This window comes from Microcebus murinus, chromosome 2 (genome assembly GCF_040939455.1).
Source record: "Microcebus murinus isolate Inina chromosome 2, M.murinus_Inina_mat1.0, whole genome shotgun sequence".
NCBI lineage: Eukaryota > Metazoa > Chordata > Mammalia > Primates > Cheirogaleidae > Microcebus > Microcebus murinus.
Window position 1 is genome coordinate 67664134 of NC_134105.1, and position 25068 is coordinate 67689201.

The 25068-nt window shown below is 34.8% G+C and overlaps 1 protein-coding gene across 4 annotated transcripts in view; it reads right to left on the minus strand.

The window, feature by feature from the left end:
- Window positions 1–2474: 2474 nt before the first annotated feature.
- Window positions 2475–25068, minus strand: part of SSX2IP (SSX family member 2 interacting protein) — a 43479-nt gene continuing 20885 nt past the window's right edge. For 3 of the 4 annotated variants that reach the window (XM_075999693.1, XM_012747574.3, XM_012747573.3), the window contains exons 4-14: window positions 24789–25001; window positions 20430–20540; window positions 19463–19598; window positions 17485–17560; window positions 17227–17404; window positions 15284–15434; window positions 13788–13924; window positions 13266–13439; window positions 9923–10037; window positions 9024–9189; window positions 2475–5633 (exon numbers count right to left, since the gene is read on the minus strand). In XM_075999693.1, the coding sequence (XP_075855808.1) occupies window positions 5459–5633; window positions 9024–9189; window positions 9923–10037; window positions 13266–13439; window positions 13788–13924; window positions 15284–15434; window positions 17227–17404; window positions 17485–17560; window positions 19463–19598; window positions 20430–20540; window positions 24789–25001 (1632 nt within the window). In that variant the 3' untranslated portion in view covers window positions 2475–5458. The remainder of the gene's footprint in view (window positions 5634–9023; window positions 9190–9922; window positions 10038–13265; window positions 13440–13787; window positions 13925–15283; window positions 15435–17226; window positions 17405–17484; window positions 17561–19462; window positions 19599–20429; window positions 20541–24788; window positions 25002–25068) is intronic. The other variant, XM_075999690.1, reaches the window with a different exon arrangement.

The following is a 25068-nucleotide window of genomic DNA, read 5'->3' on the forward strand; positions in this document are numbered from 1 at the left end:
TGTCTGCAAAGTTTACTGGATCTTTGGACAAAACAGTGTCTCTGGTCACTGTGACTGTAGCCATGGCAGGACACGGCACACACGCTAACTGCCAAGAGTGCACAAAAATGCAGGGCAGAGAAAAACGGGCTACCTAGACATATCTTTGGATATGCAATGGTCTCTAGAGTATCATAAACTGCTACATTAGCTATTTCAATGAGATCCTTAATGCCTTTAATCTCAAAAAGGTAGGTAGAGGTCCAAACCTGAATGGATTTGTCATGGTAACCAGTCACAAAAAATTATGAGTCTTTTACATGGACCAAATTATCACTACTTTTAATGTCGAAGATTATAGGTGGCTGCTAATGGGTTAAAAATTGAACAATGTCACTTACAGTCCTGCCAGCAGGCACTGCAGCAATGTGGAATAAGTCAGAAATTTAGAGATCAGAAGATATGGGTTAAGGTCTGGCTGGTCTTATCAGTTACTAGTTATGTGACCTTGGGTTCATCATTTGAGTCTGTTGTTAACTCTCTAAAAATAGGAAGGTTAATATTCTCTTTCACAGGGTTATTGAAAGAAAAGAAAACGTGAGTGTTCTGTGTAGCTAAATGGGTAAAACTACCATTTCAAGATTTTGAAACTTATTATTAAAAAGTTAGAAAAGAGAAGCCTTACAATATATTCCTTTCAAAAATTAAGACTATCTGAAGCGTTAATAATCAGCAATAATCCCTTTTGGAGTAATATGTTTTACTCGGAAGACATACTGACTTTTTAAAAATTAAATGACTGTGTTCAACAAATCCTGTGTAACTTAAAAAGAAAAAAAAAAGGAAAAATTAAATGACTGTATAGATGAACTATTTAGCCTCAGTTATATTATGTAGCAGAGACTATCAATGCTCACCAAATATTTACATGTTCTATTTCTTCCAGTCTTATTTGCAGTTAGGCTGTAGGTGGAAGGCATCTTTTTCAGGTCTGGTCCTTAAAAATATCCTGTGCCACCCGCCAGTCTGTTCTTTCTCTGACTTGGCAGTGCTGGGGACCATGTGTTCCAGACAGCACAGCTAAAGATGGAAGATGACTGCCCAGTCCAAACTGGACATTATAAAAGCAAGAGTTAAACTTCTGTATTACACTGCATCTACTCATTGTTTGTTACTGGTAGCATGGCCTGTTCTATACTGATACTATACTCTGTATACTCTATACTCCGTGCAGGGAATCAAGTGAGATAGGGTTGGAAATACACAAAAAGAATCATAAAACAAGGCTCCTTACCTTCTTGAGAAATTTTAGCATTCTAACTCAAATTTATAGCCCATTCATTCCAAGAAATGTGCTATTTGTTTCATCAACATTTTATATTTATCATCAAAAAAGATCATGTACTTAAGTGTTAACCATTATACTAGGTACAAATATATCTGAGTCTTGAATATTGAGGTGAATCTTTACCAGGATCTTTATGCATCATTAGCATTACAGTACTTCCTGAGCCCGCTGAAATTCAGTATTTATAAATAAATTTTAAAAAATCAAGTGAAAAATTTTATATGAATCAAATCATTTTATCAATATCAATTCCACTCTAAGTTACATCCAACGTGCGGGGGAGAAAACCCACTGCATTTTTTAAAAAAAACACTACCGTGTTTCCCCAAAAATAAGACCTACCCATAAAATAAGCCCTAGCAGGATTTCTAAGCATTTGTGCAATATAAGCCCTACCCCAAAAATAAGACCTAGCAGCCTATTTGCACAACCCGTGCATTTTGTGGCAGAGCGGTAAAGAAGTGGAGCAGCCCTACTCATCTGCCCCATCGTGACAGCTACTACCCCAAAGGTGGGGAAAGATGCAGGCAGCCCCACCAACAAGGTTAGGCTCCCCTTGTCAGGTCCCGGCCATCCTGTACGTGCTGCAAGCTGAGGCTTTGAGGGGAAAATAACACATCCCCTGACAATAAGCCCTAGGGAGTCTTCGTGAGGAAAAATAAATATAAGACCTTGTCTTATTTTCGGGGAAACATGGTAGAATCACCCATTTCATTATCCTTACCTGCATGGCCTAAATCTTTGCAAATGCTTTTTCTATTGGATAACACATGTTCATGTGGGGGGAAAATCCTATCCTCCTTTGCAGGTCAACATTTTGATTATAGAAAAGAACAAAAACAAAAAAAACTGAGCAAACAATCTATTACACGGTTACTTCCAACAGAAATAATAACAGGACTCTTAACTGGAAGCCCAGCCAAGTTACTGCTATGAAACGGATGTGGCTTTTGAGAACCACCAGTCCACACGTATCATGAACAGACTGAATGTGTGAATGGCATCTCAACTCAGATTCTCAACAGCAGGGAGTACGCTTATTTGTCCTACTATCCCCAGGGATTGGAAAGTATTAATAGTAATAAGCCTTGACATACAGCAAATAGTTCATAAATGCTCATCAAAAGACTGGAAAAAAGGACAAACATACGAAAAGTATATTTACTAGACTTCCGTTATCTATACTTACTTTAAATACAATCTGGAAGTGAGAACATGATTTATTTACATTAGGGCAATATACTTTGAAGATTTTTACAACAGGACAATCACAGCAAGGTCTCGCTAACTCACAAGTGTTCCAGGCATACACACTGCAAAGCCACTCCTGGGGTCCCAGGAGCTTTCAAATGTTCCCCCAGGGGAGGTCAAGACTAGATTCTAGGGTGCTCTCCTCATCACGCACCACGAAATGTATTTTCCCATAACAACCATGTTATCACAAGCTAGGAACAATTTTGGTTACTAACACCAGAAACACAGAACTGCTCCTAAATAACAATAGTATTTCAATTATATCATTAGATAACAGTTTCTATAGACTGTCCTGTGAATCTAATCATTTAATACATTGCTTCTATACCAAATACGACTTAAGTTAAATAAATTTTAGTCATGATTTTCTGCTATCATTGATTCTTAAGTTCTTCATCATCATAAATTGCTGATGCAAACATTTAAGGGTAGTAAATAAAATTTTATTTCAAATTCTCTTTGCCACTTTTATGCTTTGAAAATTCAAAATGGGACATATGCCATGTGAAAACAAACTTGAGGTACAAATTATTTCAGATTTACATATTGATAAACAAAATGCTTAAGATTATCAGGAGGACTTTCAAACTGAAGTACACTACAGTACCATCATCTAATCATGGCTAAATGTGAGACTGTAACACAGCTGTATTATTAATACGTTGCAAATGCCTAGAAAAAGAAGGGAAACAAAATCCTGGGGGTTTTATATTTGGAGCCAGGAGTTTTCCAACACAGAAACCATTCCAACATTCTGGGAAGGCTAGGGCGACTTGGGAACATTTTGGAGTTGGAATATACCATAAAACAAAAGTGATGTAGTTATGGAAAACATACCACTTCCAGCAGATATCAAAAGTACAACGAACCTGGCTTTCATTTAATTGCTTCTTTCACATCTTAAAGTCTCAAGAAATTTTCTTTTTACTATGAGAGCTCAACCCACTTTAAAATGGAAACACACAACAACAAAAAAAGCTGCTGCTTTCTAGAAATCCACTGTCATGGAATATAGTATTCCCTAAAGTAAGAGATTTACTTTAAAAATTAGAATGCATATTTCTGGCAAAGTACATCATGGAAAATCCTGAGGGTAAAAAAATTCTTGACAAATGTATCATTCATTATATTTAAAATTTCTGATTGCCTTTTTCTTTGATTGCTTAATAGCAAAAGAATAATTATATCCCAGCTAGGTTTCTTCTTTTGGAATATGGTAGTATTTCTGATATTTTGTACCATTTGTAATATTTTAAGCAGTACAGAAGTGACCATGCGTCAAGCTGAAGGTAGTGACTATGTTCAAGAGCTAGCTCTTGGAGACTATAAATATGGTTACTGTGTTATGAGTATATTCATTAATTCTCATCAGATACTCTTAATGACATCCTATCAGTCCTGAAAAATGGCTGCTGCTATGCAACTCCAAAGAGTCACATATAGTGAATGGATGACACAAATAGGCTTTTTGTTTTCTGTAACAACAACAAATTTGAATGCAATAGCCATAAACAGGGGGAGTGTATGTAAGTGGCTGCTAGAAAAGGGGAAGGCAGATGGACCTTAATTACAATACCTACCTAGCCAGGACTGGATCTGTGTAGTTGTCTATGTACAGAGACAAGCAGGGCTAGGCACTTAAAGCTTTGTGATGAAAATCCTGGAAAGAGCCTGGGCCTATATCTAGTAGTAAGTATTATCAATAACAACAACATACTTTTCAGAAGAAACATGCAATCAGAAACATTCTTATAGAGACAAAAAAGAGCCTAAGATTGTTCTGAAAATGAAATGACACAAGTTTGTCCAGAGTATCATAATATCTGACTTATAAAATTCAATGCTTTTACATTGTCATATTTATCATTAGTGGTAAACACCTCATTAAAAAATTATTTAAAAATTATTGGCAATGATACAAAGCCCTGGCTGGTACAGATATTACTGTACTAGTACCCATCTGGTAAGGAAAATATCACCATCTAGATATCTTAAATATCTTCTATCATCCAAATATCTTAAACCAATATTCTTAAATTGTTTTATTTAAAGGTCTTTTGTTGTCCTGCCCTATTACTCTCTATCAATAGTCCTTTCAAAAATTATAATATCCTACATATATAAAATAAAAATCTAATGCTGTAAAAATCTCAAAAATGTATGTTAGTAATATTGACTATCTAAAGAACTAGGTTTCATGGAATAACTTTGAATATTTATTGCCCAGATGGATTTAAAAAATTCATAAATGTAATGTGGCAATGGTCCTAATACATCTGTAAACAGAATACCACCTAAAAAAATTTTATTGGCATGACATACTATACTTATGGTTGTGTGAAACTTTTAAATCTTAAAGCCTCAACATAATCATGTATATCTATATACAAAACATACATAAATTTCACTTTATTTAAAACATATGAAAGAGGTAATTTCAAATCACACTAAACATAATAAATATAGAACTTGCTTTGTTAAAAATCTACAGTATACATTCAAGTAAAGGCTAAACTTCCAATGCCAACTATATTTGAGACAAAAATTAAACATTTACAATAATCAGTTTCCTAAAAGTGCTATTTTAATACCTATAAGAGGAAACTCATTCTAGTGCTTTTGTTTCCATCCAGACATCTATACATTCCTTTATTCACAGAACCAGACGCTTCTGTTACTAAAAATACATATCCAAAGCTTTTATATCCTTTTAAATAGATTTAACATTTCAGCTCTTTGGGGGAAGACAGCTAAGTCCAACAAACAACTCAGACCATCTTAAATTATTAGGAATAATTGACTTTATGACACACCCTGTTTCAACTCAGATGTGAAATTTCATGAACATGTTGATGAAAAGAACTGTAGTCCGCATGTCTAAGGTAAGTCATCTTTTTCTACATGAGAATTTGTGTAGGTCAAAGAGCATCCACCATAGCAACCTTCCTGTGACCCTGGTCTTGATGCCATGCTCCATTTCTGATTTGTACATTCTCTTCCAGCCTGATTTGGTTTAGTTTCTTCAGCAGTAATATTCAGCACATTGATTGAACTGTCGGGAAAATAAGGATAGAACCTAGTAATTATCCCTTCCTTCTTTTGTATGTTAGATATGCCTGAATATCTGAAGTCTCACTGCCTCCATGTCCTGTGCTAAGTAAACTTTGAGGACACAATGATCAAACATTAAAGAAAAGTGTGCTTCAACATGGCCTAATTTATCACTTTATCTTATCTGTCCATCTATTTATCTTATTTATCCCTTTAGTCGACTTTGAAGCATACTGCCCAATTGAAGCTTATGGTAGACAGAGGAAAGTAGGTTTTGAAGGCTAATGCTCCCTCATGTCCTATCTTTCTGCTACTATTTTCTAATCTCTATGGTTTCTTTCTTTACTTGTCCATTTATTCATGTATGCTTTCATCCATCCATCCAGGTATCTAATGAGTACCTATAAAAGTGGTTAAGAGGTATGACGATAACTCTAATGTTATCATATGATAGCTATATGATATATCTATATAACTTTAAAGTCTACGAAGTTGAATAGATGAATAATTTTTTATCAATTGAATATCTTAATAATGTTTTCAGAAAAACTTTTCAAAATGTACATTTCTTATGATTTTTGTTAAATAACATGACCTCATAATGTAGCAATCTTAAAAACCATTAAGTTGCTTTTAACTCTAAAAATCTAAACCAAAAACCTAATTAAAAGCTTTTATACTTATTTACCAATACTTTAAAAAAAGGAAGGAACTTGCTTAAAATAATTTAGTCCTCAGATCCCTGTACCTCAGAGCCATATCAGATGAGATCAATGACTAAAACTAAGTTCTGTAAGTAACTTAGTACAAAAGTTTCTTTGCATGTAAAATTCCATTCTATAGTGAAGGAGCAAATGAGGATGTTGTAGAAATTAGGCTACAAATATTCCTAATTATTTTGCTATAATCTTATTATAAGTTATTCAGGAACAAGAGATCTAAATTTACCAACTAATTTAAAATTTCAAGAACCACATCAAGCTTCTTAATTAGTTACAAAACTCTCTCCTGTTTTATTCTCGGAGGCTAGTAATAATAGCTTAACAGTGATTATTTAAGCTCCAAAATTCTGTTTTCTATGCTACTGATGGTGTTTTAGTGGAGCCCTCAGAATATAAGAAACAGAAAAGCATTTTTATAATACATTTGTTTACATATCTTTCTTTTTTTTTTTTGAGTCAGGGTCTTGCTTTGTCACCCAGGCAAGAGTGCAGTGATTGATCATAGCTCACTGCAATCTCAAACTCCTGGGCTCAAGCAATCTTCCTGGCTCAGCTTCGCAAGTAGCTGGGACTACATGTAGGCACATGCCACTACGCTCAGCTAATTTTTAAAAATGTTCTTGTAGAGATGGGGTCTGGCTACGTTGCCCAGGCTGATCTCGGACTCCTGGTCCCAAGTGACCCTCCCACAGTGTTAGTGCTACAGGCGTGAGCCATTGCACCTGGCCATACATATATTTTTATAGCCTGTCACTAAATGTTTACAATGGACCAGGTACTGTTTTAAGTGCCTTGACATATATTTATGTAGGTACTAAATGTTGGACTTTATTGAACACAAAAATGCCTTCAAGAAATATTCACATGAAATATTTCATAACAAAAAACAATTATCTAAAAAGGTAAAAATTTAAATATATAAAAATAATTGAGACAATTATGTTATGCTGTCTCTTAGATGTATTAATAAAATATATTAAATGGTGAGAGAATTTGTGTCTGTGTCTACATAGATAGTTATGATTGGTCAAATTTGGAAGTTTTAGTAACGTTCTATATAAGAAAATACTCTGAGCTTATACATTATCTTTTGACTCTCAATTAAAAAACTTCACTTCCCATATTCAACCCATCAATCCATTGGCTCTACTTTCAGAATATATCCCAAATCCAAGCATTTCTGTCTTCACATATGACCTTAGTCCAATTACCAACATCTCTCACTTCAACTCCAATAACTTAATCTCCTGGTTTATGTGACTGACTGCTACAATCTGTTTTCCACATTATAAAACAGAGTACTCTTTTAAAACTTAAGATTTTTTTCACTTTCCTGCTTAAAACCCTGAAAGGCTTTTCCTTGCTTGCCCTTAGAACATTATTTGACCTAAGAGACTAAAATATTTTACAAATGAAATCCCAAATGTGTGCTGGGGTAGGAGGTAAGCAGAGTGGGGCTACATGCGAACAGTATTGATCATGATTTTGTAGCTGCTAAACCTGAGTGATGGGTACACAGGAGTTCACGATCTTACTCCCTTTACATGTACATATTTTAACTTCTATCTCTCTCCAACCTCATCTCACACCTCAAGGTCTTGCTCACTAACTACACTGGCCGCGGCAAACATACCATGTATGTCCCGCGCCTCAGTGTCCCAAAATGTCCCTGGAGTGCCCTTACCTAGTTCTTTTGCCCTTAATGCTTAATCGGAGTCCTAACACCCCCATCTTTTAAAAGTTAGCTATAAACTATAGTGTCATGTCCTCCTCCTTTTAAAAACTTCATTTCTGGTTTTAAAATCCATCGATTTAACAATTTTTGGCCCAAGGGCCACCTGGCTTCTTTAACACTTAGTTCCACACCAGTCTCTCATCGATGGCCAAGCTTGCTGCAGCTCTGACTCCTGCTAAGGCCACTGTCTGCTACTTAATTTAAAGCAAAGAGATTTCCACCCCACTTTCCAACTTACCCTTTGATCTTTTCTGCCTCTCTATCTCACTAGAAATGCTCTACCTACTTCCTCTACTTAATTCAAAATTAATCTTGGAAAAGGCTCTGAGCACTGATAATACCTTAGAAAAATGATTTAACAACATGAGACAAAGGAAAATACCAAAATGCAGCAATTAAGAGCAATATGCAGGTTTCCCAGAGGTGGGGAGCAACCTTTTTTCACATTGACATCTTTGGGCACAGATCATCTTTAACACTCAAGATAAACAGTCTTTTTTCAGTTTTTTGCCCTTCACTACCAATAAAATGGGCATACAGGGAGAAACTTTAAAATATGTACTCTCAAAAACTGTAAAAACAATATACTTCTATTTAAGACAATTAAAGTACTTAAAATATTAAGTAACACCTGTGAATAAGACATTTTAAATTGTATTTTAAATGTGAAATAAAAAGACTCACATATGATCTAGCTCCAAGAAGACAGTGGTAAGATCTAGCTCACTCACTACTGTAATCCCAGCACCTAGCACAATGCCTTATATATATACTAGACACCCAATAAGTATTTGTAGAATGAATAAATCAATCTACTAAATTCCTCTCCAAAGCCTCTACTGCTGCTAATACTACAGACATGCCAATTTTTCCTTAGCAGTGCAACTTGAGCAATTTTTACAAACATGTGAAAAGATAATCTATAGACAGATACCTATGTTCGGATACACAGGAACGCATCTGGCAAAAGTCTGAAGTAGAAGGTGAAGCAGGAAGAGATTTAGTAAGTTTAGATGTGCAAACTGGAGACCCATTAGACACACTATGAGGCTTCTTTTGCCGTTGCCTCGAGCGCATGCCAAGATTGTCCTGATCAGAACCTGTTTTAAAAAAAAGGAGAAGAAAAGACAATATGTATGGTGAGTCTAAAATAGTGAAGGTGGCCGGGCGCTGTGGCTCACGCCTGTAATCCTAGCTCTTGGGAGGCCGAGGCGGGCGGATTGCTCAAGGTCAGGAGTTCAAAACCAGCCTGAGCAAGAGCGAGACCCCGTCTCTACTATAAATAGAAAGAAATTAATTGGCCAACTGATATATATATAAAAAATTAGCCGGGCATGGTGGCGCATGCCTGTAGTCCCAGCTACTCGGGAGGCTGAGGCAGGAGGATCGCTTGAGCCCAGGAGTTTGAGGTTGCTGTGAGCTAGGCTGACGCCACGGCACTCACTCTAGCCTGGACAACAAAGTGAGACTCTGTCTCAAAAAAAAAAAAAAAAAAAAAAATAGTGAAGGTAATTAACCAGGATGATTCATTTGCAGCTGTGAGTGAAGTAAAAGAATAAATTAATTTGAATATTGTTATCTTATTTATTGCATATTCTACAAACACTTAAAAGGATCTACTTTTAATATTTTCAGATTGTGAATTTTCAAAAACTTGACATTACACACTTATAACAAAAGTTACTTTTGGTATACTGACTAAATAACATACTAAAATTGATTTTTAGTACCAATTAGAGAGCTCTTATTGGTGATATCCAAAGCTTTATATTAATAATTTGTAGTATTTTATTTACATGCATGTTCAGATTAAAGAGTTTATGAAGTACTCACTTCCTGAGAAGGCACTGAGAAGTTTCACATTTTCTGAGTTCTGGTGGTCAAAGGTAGTCATATTTAAAAACTGTTGCTTTAACCAACTGGCTCTTTCTTCTTCAAATGCCTTTCTCTACCATAACAAACAAACCAAAGAAATAATGATCAGTATTTCAATATCCACGTATTTGTCATTTCACCAGATTTCTCCAGCAATCTGTGTTCACTCTCTGGCTATCTATACATATTTCTTATGTTGAATGAATTAACCCTAAAAAATAAGAACAATTTCATTTAAGAAAATTGTTTTAAAAAATCAAAATCCATCTGTTTCCCATAATAAACCAACAATCACTATTTTCACAATTTTGAATAAATTCAAATGGACAATGCAAAAAAAAAAAAGGGAACAGAACATTAGCATAACTTTTGAACATACACAACATTATAAATATAAAACAACAGACAATAGAAAAAAACCCTACATTGCAAATTAATCACTTAAACAAAAGGACATATGACTTCGTCAAGTATTTCTCTCATCTAGCCATCTACCAGTATTTGTAGCCACCACCACTAAACCACAAGAGGGCATATGCAGGTTACGTCAAACCTCGCCCTGCTTCTGAACAGCTGAGGAATCCTAAACTAAATTCTCACTCACTGCTCAGGGCTCTCATCTTTCCTTCCCCATCCCTCACTGCTCCCACTGTTCCCTGCAACCACAGGCAGAGAGGTTCTCATGCAGGGAAAGGCACAGGCAACTGGCAGTGACATGTGAAGTAGCAAGAGTATCTCTTGGAGTAGTGTGGGGGATGTGGGCTCAGAAACAGAGGTGATTCCATAGATAGGAGACAATGCTGGAGCAAATTGTTCCCTGAGGAAGATAGCTATAGATGGAACAGACTTTCCCAACAGTGGAGGAAATCCATGCCAGCTACTTAAAATAGCCAACACATACTCTTCCATTCATAAATATTAATACAGACTCACACATCACCAGACATTGGAAGAAAACTAATAGTGTAAGAGAAAAAAGGCCAAGATAAATAGACCATGAATAACGGATAATTCAAGAGATGGAAAAAAGCTTTTAAAAAAATTGTAACATGTTATCAGACAGATTATGAAGCATCTGTAAAATAGTATAATGCTATATAAAGAAAATTTAAAAGATAAATTCTGAAATAAAAACTCAGTGGCTAAAGTGAATAATAAAACTGACCCTGAAGACCAGTGTGGTGATCCATAAAATAAAGGTAAGAGAATATCCCAGGATTCAGAACACAAAGTCAACTTAAAGATATATTCAGAAGGCCAAACATCTGTCTCATAGACCTTAAAGGAGGAAACAATAAAGAAGCAGATATCCTTAACACATTAACTGCCATGAGAGCTATATTTAACTCACTACAGTTTTGAGCCTGGGGACTTGTGAAGCAAAACCCTGCAGTTGGTTTGTGAAAATCTTATTTGTTAATGTTCTTATTGTTACGATTAGTACTGACAATTCAATTCTAAAAATGTGGATTGTGTTGCAAATAACTCATGCACAGAATGCAAAAAATAACAAATTAGAAAGGATCAGTTTTAATAAAACACTGTGGCCTCAGGGAAAATTTTTTTCTATGTGGCAGTCAATGTGCTAAACTGAAGAAATATAGAATCTTCAGGCTAAAAGGAATTATCTAGATATATCCTGGGTAAAATTTCAGAACTTTAAGAATAGAAAATACCAAAAGCTTCCAGAGAGGAGGACAAAAAACAAAACACTGGGTTATCTACAAAGTAATGTAGGTTATATTACAAGCAGGCTTCTCATTAGCAAAACCAAATACTAGAAGAAACAGAATAATTCAAAGATTGGAGGGGAAGAGTTAGAATCTAAATTCCATACCCAGCCAAACAAATCAAGCATGAATACATTTTTCAATGTTCCAGGATTCAGAATGTCTATCACTTATGCACTATTCACCAAAAAATTACTCAAGGAGATAACACAGAAAATTGAAAAGAAACCCAAGAAAGATAACACGAGACATAAGAAACATGCCAGCTGATTCTGATTCAGGAAATCACAAAGCAAGCTACAGAGAAAGTCAAAGAATTCACTAGACAGTGATACATCTCTTCTGGTGGCAAAGCCTTTAAAAGTAAAGACTATTTTCTACATGTAAAAACATATTGTTTGATTACTGACAGAATGAATAATATTTAAATAATTATAATGTTATCCAGATTCTTTCCTGGTTTTCAATTTTTAAGTCTCAACTTTAGACGAAGTACTTATACCTGGATTATATGATGGGATAAGTTAAATGTGATAACACTTAAGAAAAAACAATGGTATCAAAAACATAGCAAAGTAGAGAAGCAAGAGAGGTAGAACAGGGTTAACTACAAGAATTTCTTCATCTTTCATTACAGGAATTAACTGATATTGTCTGAAGTTGAACAAACATGAAATAGAAGCATTAAATATATTATTTATTTAAAGTAAAAAAAGGCAATCAGAAAAACAAATGTAACAATATTATGAAGAAATAGATGTAAATAAGGTGTAATAGATGTAAATAAGATGTAAATAAAGCTACATAGGTTATACTATAAAGACACTAAATTCCTTATCTTTCCTACCAGGGAATCGATAAACTGATACCAAGGAAAAAATGTTGGGATATATTAAAGTTAAAATAGTACTTTCCAGAAGAACTAACATAAACTTTTAACATTGGTTACCACTAAGGAATGAATGCAGACAAAAATAGGAGGATATTTTCTCACTTTGTAGCTTTTTGTATGGGTTTTTTTAAAAACCATATTCAGACATCCCTTCTGTAATATTTGAAAGGAAAATATGTAGACAATACACTGCTAAGTAAAATAAGAAAGGTGTAAGAGTGTATATACAACAATCCAAACTGTTAATGCATACATCCCTGGGTGAGGGGCTGGAGATGGAAGAACTTTATTTTTTACTGTATTTCCTTTTTTAAAAAACAGCAAGCATGCTCTTGGTTGCACTGTCTTGTGACATCACACCTACTGACAGTGGATAAATGACATGCCCAAATGAGATCTTGTGTGAAACACTTAACAGTAGAAAGGCAATTTGAAAGGAATAATAAATGTTTATAGATGTTTTTCTTTAAAAAAATTCAATTTCCAAATCTGGTAAGGGGAAAAATGATATAATTCTATATGCTCAGCTTCCATTTCAAGTTATTTATAAGCCCACCGCCAGTAAAATACGTTAGAAAAAAATTAAAGAGAAAGAATAATTAAAAGCAGAATTTAGAAGCATTTAACTGAGGCCTACCAAACCCCCAGCATTTTCAAAGCACTACAATTGTTAAAATACCTCCAATCCTAGGCGAATAGCAGCTTCTGTAAAGCTTCGTCTTTCTCTCTCAAAATTCTTTTTTTGCTCTTTAAAAAGGGACCATTCTTCTTTGAGGCGTTCCTTTTCTTCCAACAAATAACAATCTCGTAACAGTGACGTGGTATCATCATCACAGGCAGTAGCGAGCTGCTGCTATTAAATTTTAAAACATAGTAAGTTTCAGAGGATTCCCTGTAACACCTCAACAAGTTGAAATGAAAGCAAGGGAAGGCAGGTCAAACTTTAGGGCAAAACAGAAATTATGAAGAATCAGAAAGTCAAATGAGGATTCTCATTTCCCAAATGCTACTACCCCAACTAGCAAAGCATGGACTATTTAAGGAATGGCATGCAATGTATCTGTCAGCAGGGAACTTAGTTTAGCCTGGAAAAATGTCAAAGACTATGGACTTTATGAAATAAAAGAATATAAATCTAGTAAGATTCAGTAAAATTCTGGACTTTAACAGAGAACAGCTTTAAAAGGTAATTTGCCTTTACCTGTAAAAGTTGCTGCTGAGTTTTAATCATTTCTTTACATTGCTGAATTTCTAACTCAAGTTTTTCAGTTTCTTGTTCATGGTCTTGTCGTGAGATTACATCTTCATCATTAAATCCTTCTAATTGTACCTTTGAAACTAACAGAAATCCAGTAAGTTGACATAGGTTTTACAGGCATTATTTAGTTTATGGGATTTTGACACATAAATTTAAAAATCAAGGCCCTCAGAACTTCTCTCTTTCTGGAATCTCATAGGTTTTCAAAAAGGTAGTTATTTCCTTTGGCCTTTTAAAATTTCATAAGCTATAATAAAATGAAATGGTTATTATTTTAACACGATGAAAAATGTTTTAAAAGCAAAGCAACTGCAAGGATTCATGACAACTATAAACTTGTATGATTTTAGGGTTAAATGATATGCTTAAAAATAGAGCTCTATTGCCAACTTTTTTTGGTAATATATACTGATTCAAGACTATGCTCTAATTAAAAACAATGTGGCTATATCACATAATAGAAAAATAAATTTATAAACTATGTTCTTGTTGATACTGCTTCAAAGATGAAGTGCTACAAATCTTGCTCTCATATTAAATTCAACAGATATGAAGTCCAAATATACTTGCTGTTTACTAACAATGATGCCTCAAATAAAATCTCATCAACATTGATTTATACTATAATAGTATTGTATTTTACTATAATAATATTAATTTTGCTGGTTGGTCTTTACTATTTAAGACAATGGACTGAGTTGGTAATTTTGAAAATAAAAATAAATTTTCTTTAAACAGACTTCACTTACTAGCAGAAACTTTAATTTTCCTGATTAAAAGCATGAAAACTTTAACTAATATAAAGAATATATTCATTAATGTAGATCTATAAGGACAGAGAATAATGTCTAAAATAATACACTGTTAAGTGAAAAAGCACACTGAAGAAAAATACGTGATATTTAATTTTTGTGTTTTTTTTATTTTTAAATAAACATTTTGCAAATCCACAGAGAAAAATCTAGAAAGATATGTACCAAACTGTTACAGTGTTATGTACAGGGACTAGCGACCTGGATATTCTACTTTATGTACTTTCTAAAAGATATTTTGCATCGAGCAGCTACTATTTTGAAAATATTTTTAAATGAATTATTAGGAACCTAGTAATATATATATTGTGATGAATATTTCTTGACTTTCAAGATTTAGTAAAAGAGACACAGTTATCTTTATTTAATCACGTCCTGCGTTCAGAGCAGATAGATATTTGATGTCCTCTTTTCAAAGAACATACACTTTACTCTGAGAGCAAAGTATATTTTTCTTAGTGAGGTTCAAACCTCATGCTTAAACACAGGCAAAATCTTGTTTTCAAACCACCAAACTAAGCTACAGTACTTCAGGTCTGAGCCCACAATGCGGCTTTCCAAGGACCTGAAAATGAACAGCTTATTAAGTGTCACAACTCACTTCATATGCATTGAAGCAGTAGTTACCTTGGTTATCAAGTTTTTCAACGTGACTTTTCAAAATTCTCCACTGTTTTCTGATGCTATTTGTAAGCTGCTCTCTCACAGTTTCACAGGAAAGGTCCCACATACTCTCTCTGCTCAGTTCCCCGGCATCTTCTTCAACATCAGAGATAACCTACAAAAAATGGTGAGAGTTCAAAAGGAAAGACCAGTATCTTAAAACAGCTTTAGATACTCAGGCAGTACTCATCAGATTGTTTGCCAGACAGAGCCTTACCAAAAGCATTTCTGTGCTACATCTTACACATATATGGCCCAGGAATTAACATAAATAACTTAAGAAAAAGTAATTAATATTGAAGATAGAAACTCCCCAATTCAGGTTTCTCCAAACCTGAATTTGAATCCAATTATATTTAGCAATAACAGTCATGGAGCTGTTTGAAGAAGATATTCACTACCTAATGTTGTATTAGATGCTTTCACGTGTTATTTAATTCTCAAATCACGTTATAATGTGGGAAAACTGAGGCTTAGAGAAGTACAGTATCACACAGCCAAAAGGTAGAACTGAGATGTGAAGTTAGATCAACTTGTTTTAATACTAGGCTGCTTATAGAAATAAACCTGTGAAATAATCTCCAAAGTAAAAGCAACTGCTAATCCTATTTTCCTCATATAAATTTTTATACAACCAGAGATATTTTTGTTTGTATTCTACTGACATGAAGTCACAGAAAAATGCAGCAAACTTTATTGCTACATAATCATACAGAATCAAAGCAGGATAAGGAACATGGGGAAACAATACTAAAACATATATGTGTCCTAATAACCTGCATCAATATAAAATATTCCTAATTTGTTATTAACATCCAGGAAGGTAGAGAAAGATACTTTCCTAATTTGAACAATAAAAAATCTTGCTGGGGAAAAAAGGAAGAAAAGACAGAAGATGAAAAGAAAGGAGGGCTGATTAGACTGCTTTCACATGCAGATGCAGCATTGCTGGTAACTAGCATTTTCTATCAACGTTGTTATATTATTTTCAGATTGTAATCACTAATGTGAACTTGCTGAAACCCAGATTTTAAACTTACATGTAAAGCAATGAAGTAAAATGAACTTTTTATTATTATGTAACTTTTTTCAGACTTCTACATGTATCACTCTTGCTGCATCAAATGCTTCCCCATGTTTTCTACCTCAAAACAGCTATTTTTATAGAACTACCCCAAATGTCACTTTCTCTCTGATGCCTTCCTTGATTGCCATAACTGTTCAATTATATTTTACACATCATACCATCCTATTACAGCACCTAACATGTGTAACAATTACTTCTTCACATGTCTTGTCTCTCCAAAAAAGAGCTTCTTGAGGGAAAAAGTCAAAATCTTTTTAGCTTTTTCTTTCCAGGGACTAGAACATAATGAACATAATAAATTTATGGACTGAATGACTATTTGGTTCCCAAAGTTAACAAAGTTTCACTCTCTAAAAAGTAGAGCACACAATACCTTTGAAAGGAAGTCTGCCACAGTGGTTACAACCACGAGCTCTGGAGTGAACAGACAGTTCTGTCACGTGTGATACTGGGCTACTAACTCTTGTGCCTCAGTTTCCCCTGCTATAAAATGGGGTAATTATGATATCTAAATCATCAAATATTTGAAATAACTTCTCATATATTATAAAAATATTATGAAATGAGACAATGCTTACAAAGCATTTATTATAATACATGGCACAGAATAAGTTCCTGGAAAATCGTCTCCATCATTTCCCAGAGCATGTCTGAAAACACACGGGGACATATTTCTGGTTGTCACAGTGACTGGGGGTAGCAAAGGAGTGACCCTCCTGTTCACATACCAGTAGTGTCCCCATTGAGAATACCTATCTAGTGTTTTAGCTGTTCTAATTAGCAATCTGAAGACTACATTAAAGGGCAAAGAGCTACTTACAGTTCCTGCACTATCATCGGCTCTTTCTCTAGGTTTCTTCTTTTGGGGGGAAAGAAGAGAAATCATTTCCTTTTTCATTTGCTGAAGAACCTTCTTAAGTTCAGCATTTTCCATTAGGATTTGTTTCTGACGATATTCATAATCATTCAAGAGAATTTTATACATTTCATCTTCATTTCTAGAAAGAGACTGTCAGTATGAAAATGCAGAATAGAAAGAAAAGTCTGATCAAATTTGTCAATGTAAACAGGACTTTACCTGGCTTCAGTTTTACCAGTCCTCCAGGAGCCTCTTTTTCCATCAGCTCTTCCCACATAATTTAAAACGTCCATAGCTGCAAACACACAAATACACAAAACAAAACCAATTTTTACCATACATGTTTAAGTGCTTAAAATTCTAATACACTCTACACACATGAGGGACATTGGTGAGCCTGGTATACAGGTTAGGATTTCAAGCTCTAGTTGCACCACTTGTAAGCACTGAGATCTTGTCTTGGCAAGTTATCTAACTGCTAAGCCTATTTATTCACTGATACAACAGGAATAATGAAATGAAAGAGTCGTGAAGACTGAAGGAAATGTTAAAGCACTTAACATAGCAGAGATGAACCCTGTGTCTGGCACATAGTAAGTACTTAAATGTTACTTTATCATTATTAATTTCGTTATCAGTGGTTGGCAAACTATGGCATGCAGACCAGCTGCCTGATTTTGTAAATAAAGCTTAACTGGAACACAGCCACACTCATTTGTTTACATATTGTCTATAGCTACTTTTTCCATACTATGGCAGAGAGAAGTAGGTGCCACAAGACTTATAGATCCTACAAAGCCAAAATATTTAGCATATGCATGCACCTTTATGAAAAAAATTTGTCAAACCCTGTTAACATTAACATCATCATCATCATCTAAAGAGTCAAAACCCTTGACAATAGTAATGTCTCTTCTGACCCAGGTGGAGATGCAAGCATTTGGCATAAGAAGGAAATAAGATGAGAGGTAAGTTATTATAATTTTAGAGTTAATAAAATCATTATGAAACTGTCACTTCCAATTGGGTTTGGACCAGAAAATAGCAAAACCCCTATAATGTAAAGGCTCTGTTCCCAGAGTTAAATCCTTAATAAACTTCTCTAACTAAAGGCTACATCTATACTTCCAGCATTTCATCCTGTTTTTAAATTTTTCTCTCCTTCATGAATATGAGGCTAACCAACTTTAAAAACCAATGATTATCCAAATGAGTAAGATTTATTATCTTAGGAAACCAAGATTTCCAACCTTGTCTTAATTGCCTATTACTGCACATTTTCAATTTTCCAATAATTTTTTAAATATTCAAAAACCTGCAATAGCTCTGCTGTACAGAATGACAGTGATGTAGTCAACACTGAACTGCTTGCTGACAGAAGGCAGAGCCCACCATGTGACAGCGTGAAACATATGTTCACCAGCCATTTTTGAAGTCCAGGTTCAATTTGGGAGAGATAGTTCCGGAGTATCACTGTATGATATAGTTTAAAGGACTGCCTATAAACCACTTGGAAACCACTATTCAATAAACACAGACTTTTGTTCCCTGAATTAGACCAGGCCATCAAAACTATACCGTATAGCTCTACTTTTTTGTGTATGTAGCTTTACATTTTAATCTATACTATTTTCTTGAAAGTTTGCATATTTGTATGAAATAGCTATAAACTGAAGTTTTCAAAAGAATACTACTGGAAAAAAGTATACCTTAACACACACATATGCATAACTTCTATAGCCTATCCTTCTGACCAGCTGCTTCAAACACACACAGCTAAACTTCTTTAAAGGAACTCAAACTGACATGAATGATTTGGTCTGATGAACAATTTTATGATGTTGACTCTAAAATCATACTTCTTTTGATACTCAGAAACCAATCCTGATTTTTAATATTATCAGTTCTTTTCTGTGGAAGATTAGAGTGTCCTCTGGCTTAGTTTTTCTCTAGGAATTAATCCTACAACTGTCATGTTAAAAAATACATGCAACTAATGAAGCAAAGCAAAATGACGTATTTTTCACTACTCTAAATCTCAAAGTTTATATGAACATTCATACACCATCTAAAAATCAACTGTATAAAGAAGGAAAATAACCCTTCATCAGTTATTGTGCTCAAACCTTTTACATTTATTTCTTAGCATAATATTAGCTTATTTATTCCCTTGGCTGCATCTTAGCCAGCTGCTTACCTATTTTTTTATCCTTCTTATTCATAACAAGTTGATGTAGACGTTCCTTCAGTTTATTATATTCACGCTCTTTTCTCTTCATATCATGATTATACTGAGTAGCTCGACTTGCAATGATATTTTGTAGTTTTTGTACCTGGAAAAAAAACATTTTCTATGAGGATTATAAACCCAGTTAAAATTCATAAATTCAAGAGAAAAGAAGTCCTAGCATTCATCTCCCCATATAATAGTTTTAAAATTCTAGACTGATTTTCTTCTCTGTAACCACTGAATCGCATAAAGTTTTATTTTTTAATTCTGAAAATTCTAGAAGTGTTAATTTCTAAATTATCTTCTACATCTTTTAACTTACATATAGACTCTGATCATTTAAAACCCAGAACCTCTTATGTTAGTATTAAAATGATTAAAGCTTCATTTGAAATAAACAGAATTTATCTGTGATCATTTTTAGTGACCTCCTCATACTAACTTGCAATTACTTTACTTCTTATCCATCTGTGACAAGACAAAATTAGCCAGTAGCACAGAGCAGCAGGTTAACAGGCTAATTTTTCTGATCTAAAACAGTTCTCAAAAAAATCCAAAGTATAGACAGAATCCAGGTCAATCACTTGCTAAGTACCTCAGATGTGCCAGGTACTCCTGTTCAAACTTTATATCTGCTTTGGATTCTCAGGCAGTTCTTTTTTTTTTTTTTTTTTTTTTTTGTAGATTGTTACCAGCTGTGGTTATAATACACTAAGCCAGATGTAGGGGGGCAGAGGGGTGGAGGACTGTGGCGGGGAGGGTTCCTGACCTCGCAGTTAAATAGGACATAATACTGTACACAGAGGTCCACTGAGGCAATTTGAAGGCAAGATGAATAAATGGTTCTTTCTTTTTTAAAGTAAAGTAGCTCTTACAGTCACCTCATATTTCAAAAAATTCACTTAAATTTTGTCCGCAAGAACCGACAACTCACCTCATCTTTCTCATTTTTCAGTAGCTGATGCAAATTCCTGTTCTTGCATTGTAACTGTCTGTCTCTTTCCTGAAGCCCAATCATTTCCCTCCTGGAGGTTTCCAGTTGTTCCTAAAACATTTATATGCAATTCTGATTAAAATTAACATAGGATTCAGAATAACTGATTTCTTAAAAGATCAATAACAAGAGGTTATACATACTAGTATTTGTTAGCTAAAACTGAAGGTTCATGGCATGTGAAATATTTAAAGCAATTATTATAAAAGCTCAATACTATAAAATTTAAATTTACATGTCAAATGTTAATTTGAATACCAAATTTTGTATGTATATACAAAAGAGCTTTGGTTCCCCCTGAAAGACTCTTCAGGTATTCCATAATGCTGCCACTGAATAGTTTTAATATTTCTTTTTAATACTTTTTAACACTTCTACAGCACGCTTTTGAGTATCTCCTCAGGTACAGCAATCTCGTCCATTCTCTGAAAGTTAATTTGGCTTTGAGAAGAGCCAGATGGGATTCAGGGCAAAGTCTGAAGAAGATGGGTAACCAAGCAAAGTGGCAACACTTCAAGTCAGAGTATGGGACTACCACAGGACGCCATTTCTCCCTTTCGGGTGGCAAACTCTTTGAAGGTATCTCCCACAGAGCAACGAGAGCAAAGCCAGAACTGGCACAGTATAAGATGCTGACTTTCAACTTGTTCCACACATTTTCTGAGGAGCTCTGCCAAGTTCTGCATGAGGCCACTCATTTGGAATATTTTTTAAAATAGTTCTATCATTATAAAGTATAAAAGCCAATCAAGTCATGTCATAATTCACCATAAATAACAATGTGAACAATTTCTATAATAATAGGTCTCAAGAAAACACAGAAAAATTTAGTTTTATGTCAGAATTTTTAGCACCTTCTTTGGAATGTGTAAAACTTCTTACCATGCCTGACCAGCTGGCATGGCTTAACTTAAAGGCACTGGGCCAGTTGATACATGCCATATATGCCAAATCCGAGACTCAGTGATTATCAACACTTTGCCTGAACTCAGTGTCACCCCTGAAAATCTCACATTCCCCTCCTTCCTTTCTTATGTCAGTGAATCACACCACCATCTCAGTAGCTTAAGATAGAGATCTGGACACTATCTTAAATTCATGACTCTCATTCCCCAAATTCAATTTTTCATAAAATCCTATCTATTCTGCCTCCTAAATGTTCTTCATATCTCACTTACTATTCCCATTGGTACTACCTTATACCTTAGCTCAATTCAAAATCTCTGCAAAGGCCTGCTAATAGGCATCCTTGTCACCAGGCTTTCTGAGCCCCTCAACTCATCCCAAATACAAATCCGCACTCCCCCTATAATGTCTCCACCCTACTGCCAGAATGGCATTTGCGTATCTTCTGCGCTTCCTTGCTTCTGTACAGTGCCTTTCATGCCATCTTGGGCCTAGGCTCCAGCCTCACCCCATGCCATTCTTCATCATTCACCACTAACTCCAGCCCCTATTTGTGGTTCCCTGAAAGTGCAACACTCTCTCATACCTCCATGCATTTATACAAGTTTTATGCTCTGCCTAAAATGCCTTTGCCAAAACTAGCAAATTCCTATTTATTCTTCAAATCTCATATCAAGTGTTAGGTCTCTGTGAAGCCTTCCCTTACCTCCTACACCAAGAACAATTAATGAAGGAAATAATTTTAGTTCAATGTGTCACCTTCCACTGGACTGCCATCTCCTTATGAGCTGAGACTGGGGTTTCACTCATCTGTGAAACCCAGTGCCTAGCAACATAAACACATTTTGTTCAACAAATTGAACGAATCATATCTATATAATTCTAGCTATATCTAGAAACCTTTCAGGATAGATCAGCAACTTTCCCTACTGAATACACATTTCTATCCACAGTTGACCCCAAATACCAGATTCTCGCCCAGGTCAAATCCCAAATTACAAAACATTTTGGGACAATATTCTATGCTCTGGGTAGTCCTACTAAATGACCATTCCTTGAAGGAAAGGCCCAACAGTACCAGATTACCAACATCATTATACAAGTAGTCAGTAGTAACTTACAAGACATCTGGCCAAGGGTGCCCAGATATAAAAATACTGTCTTCTAGGTTTATAACTCTGGATTACCCCAATTCATAAAAAGACCTTCGATGGTTCTCTCTGATCTGGATTAAAGTAGTATCCACAACTTAACCTTTTTATAAGCCTGGAGGATACCAACTATCCCCTCCAGCGCAGCACAGTTCCCCGTCAGCCAAGACACACACTTGGATAATCTCTATCCCTTAGGCATATACACAAAAACCTAAAAACATAATTAAAGAGAAAACGTATTGTTACCACTGCTTATGAACTAAGAAGACAACATAAGATAGCATTAGGCAGTGACAGGCTGGTAGGGACAGATGCTATCAAAGAGCTAAGATGGTCTCTAAATCAACCCCCAAATGTTTCTAAGTGTTTGTACACTGGCCAATCCTGTGCGGCTTTTTTTCAGCACATTTCCTACTATTTTCAAATATTTTATAGAGAGTGAGCCTATTATTCTCTTATAATGCTCAGAGATTCAAGATTCTGAGGGAGTTTTCTTGTGTATTATCTGTTCTTGGACGGTGAGGGTTGGGGAGAGGATAGACACAAAAATAAGAGAAAGCGGAGGGGTATGGACCAATAGGTGAAAAACTAAAAGGAAGCTGATTTTCTGAGAATATGCAAATACACAATCTTTGACCTTCACAAATAAGGAAACCCAATACAGAATAGTATATTTAGGAAAATAAATTCGACTTGGATTGATTACATATATATTTTTTACTTCAATAGACTTAAAAGGCACAAGTTGAATTCCAAGTACATATTGTACAGTGGTGCAGTCTAGGCTTTTAGCATACCCATTAGTGTATGATACACATTATACCCAATAGATAATTTTTCATCCCTCACCCCTTCTCGTGCTCCCCCCTTTTTATGTCTCCAGTGTCAATTATTGTACTTGTGTGTCCTTATGTAGCCATAGCTTAGCTCCCACTTGTGAGAACATGCTGCATTTATTTTTCTGCTCCTGAGTTACTTCACTTAGGATAATGGCCTCCACAGTTCCTTTCATCCAAGTTGCTGTAAAAGACACTATACACTATTTCATTCTTTCTTATGGCTGAGTAGTGCTCCATGGTGTATATATATATATACACACTAGATTTTCTTTATCCAAACATTAGTTGATGGGCATTTAGACTGATTCACTATCTTTGTGATTGTGAACTGTTCTGCAATAAACATATGAGTGCAGGTAAATATGATATAATGATTTCACTTACTTTGGGTAGATACCCAGTAGTGGGATTACAAGATTGAATGGTAGATCTACTTTTAGCTGTGAAATCTCCATACTAATTTCTATAGAGGCTGTACTAATTTACATTCCCACCAATAGTATATAAGCTTTCCATTTTCACTGCATCTACCATCATCTATTGTTTTTTGATTTTTTAGTAATGGCCATACTAATCAGAATAAGATAGTATCTCACTGTAATTTTTAACTTGCATTTCTCTGATTAGTGACGTTGAACATTTTTTTCATGTTTGTTGGCCCTCTGTATATTGGATTTATATTACATCTTTAATAATATATAACCATAGTAAGTCCCTATCATGACTTTGAACACTTTGTTCCCTCTGCTCAAATATTTTTTTTAAAAAGGAAAACAAATAAGAAAGTAAAGAAAGAAAAAGCAAGCAGGCAAACTAGAAACCAGCAATATTCTATATTTTAAGGTAGCAAGTCAATGGTTTTGTGAAAAATATTTCCGTTTATCAGAGAAAAGCAAGTTTGCTAAACCATTTTTTCTCTGGTCTTTTCTAGAGTCGCAGGGACTTGTAAAAATTAGACATTATCTGGCCTGCTTTCATTATTGAGCTTTAGTTCCTCTGGCATGGATGCCCCAAGAATATCGTTCTTGGAATTAACTGGTGCAGCCTCTCACAATAAAACTTTTAAACGAAGTATCCATTTTATTAAGCAAGACTGGATGGGGTGAGGAAAGCCTTATTTTATTTTCCTCAGAATATATTTCCTAATGTAACCTTCTATAGATCCAGCAAGTCACTGAACAGTTCACAATACTGATGCCTTCAATATACCATAGATATTAGGAAACAGCATTACTGATTTGCTCAAATCACATTAAAAGTTCATTTTTACTTACCAGTTTTTTTAAATTCCTAAAGCTTTAAAAAAAGAAAACTCTAAAATTTGTTTAACAAAGCCAATGAAAATTTATAGTATTGAATTATATAATAATGGCACTGAAATATAGATAAGCAATTTCTACCTTAAGTTTTGTGTAGCAGTTCTGTAGATGATCCATATCACTTCCCAATTTCAGATTCTGTGTTTCCACATTTTCCTGAGCTAGAAGGTTCTTCCGCTGAAGTACAAGTAGCTCATTCATACAATTTAAAACAGCTACTATATTTAATTCTCTCTTTGTCTCTTTACCTTTGGATTCTTCATATAATGAAGGAAAACCAAAAGTAGTCAATTCCTGGTAGGCGAAAATGTGTTTTAAAAGTTGGTTACTGTTGGAAAGATGTTGGTCAAAGGATACAAAA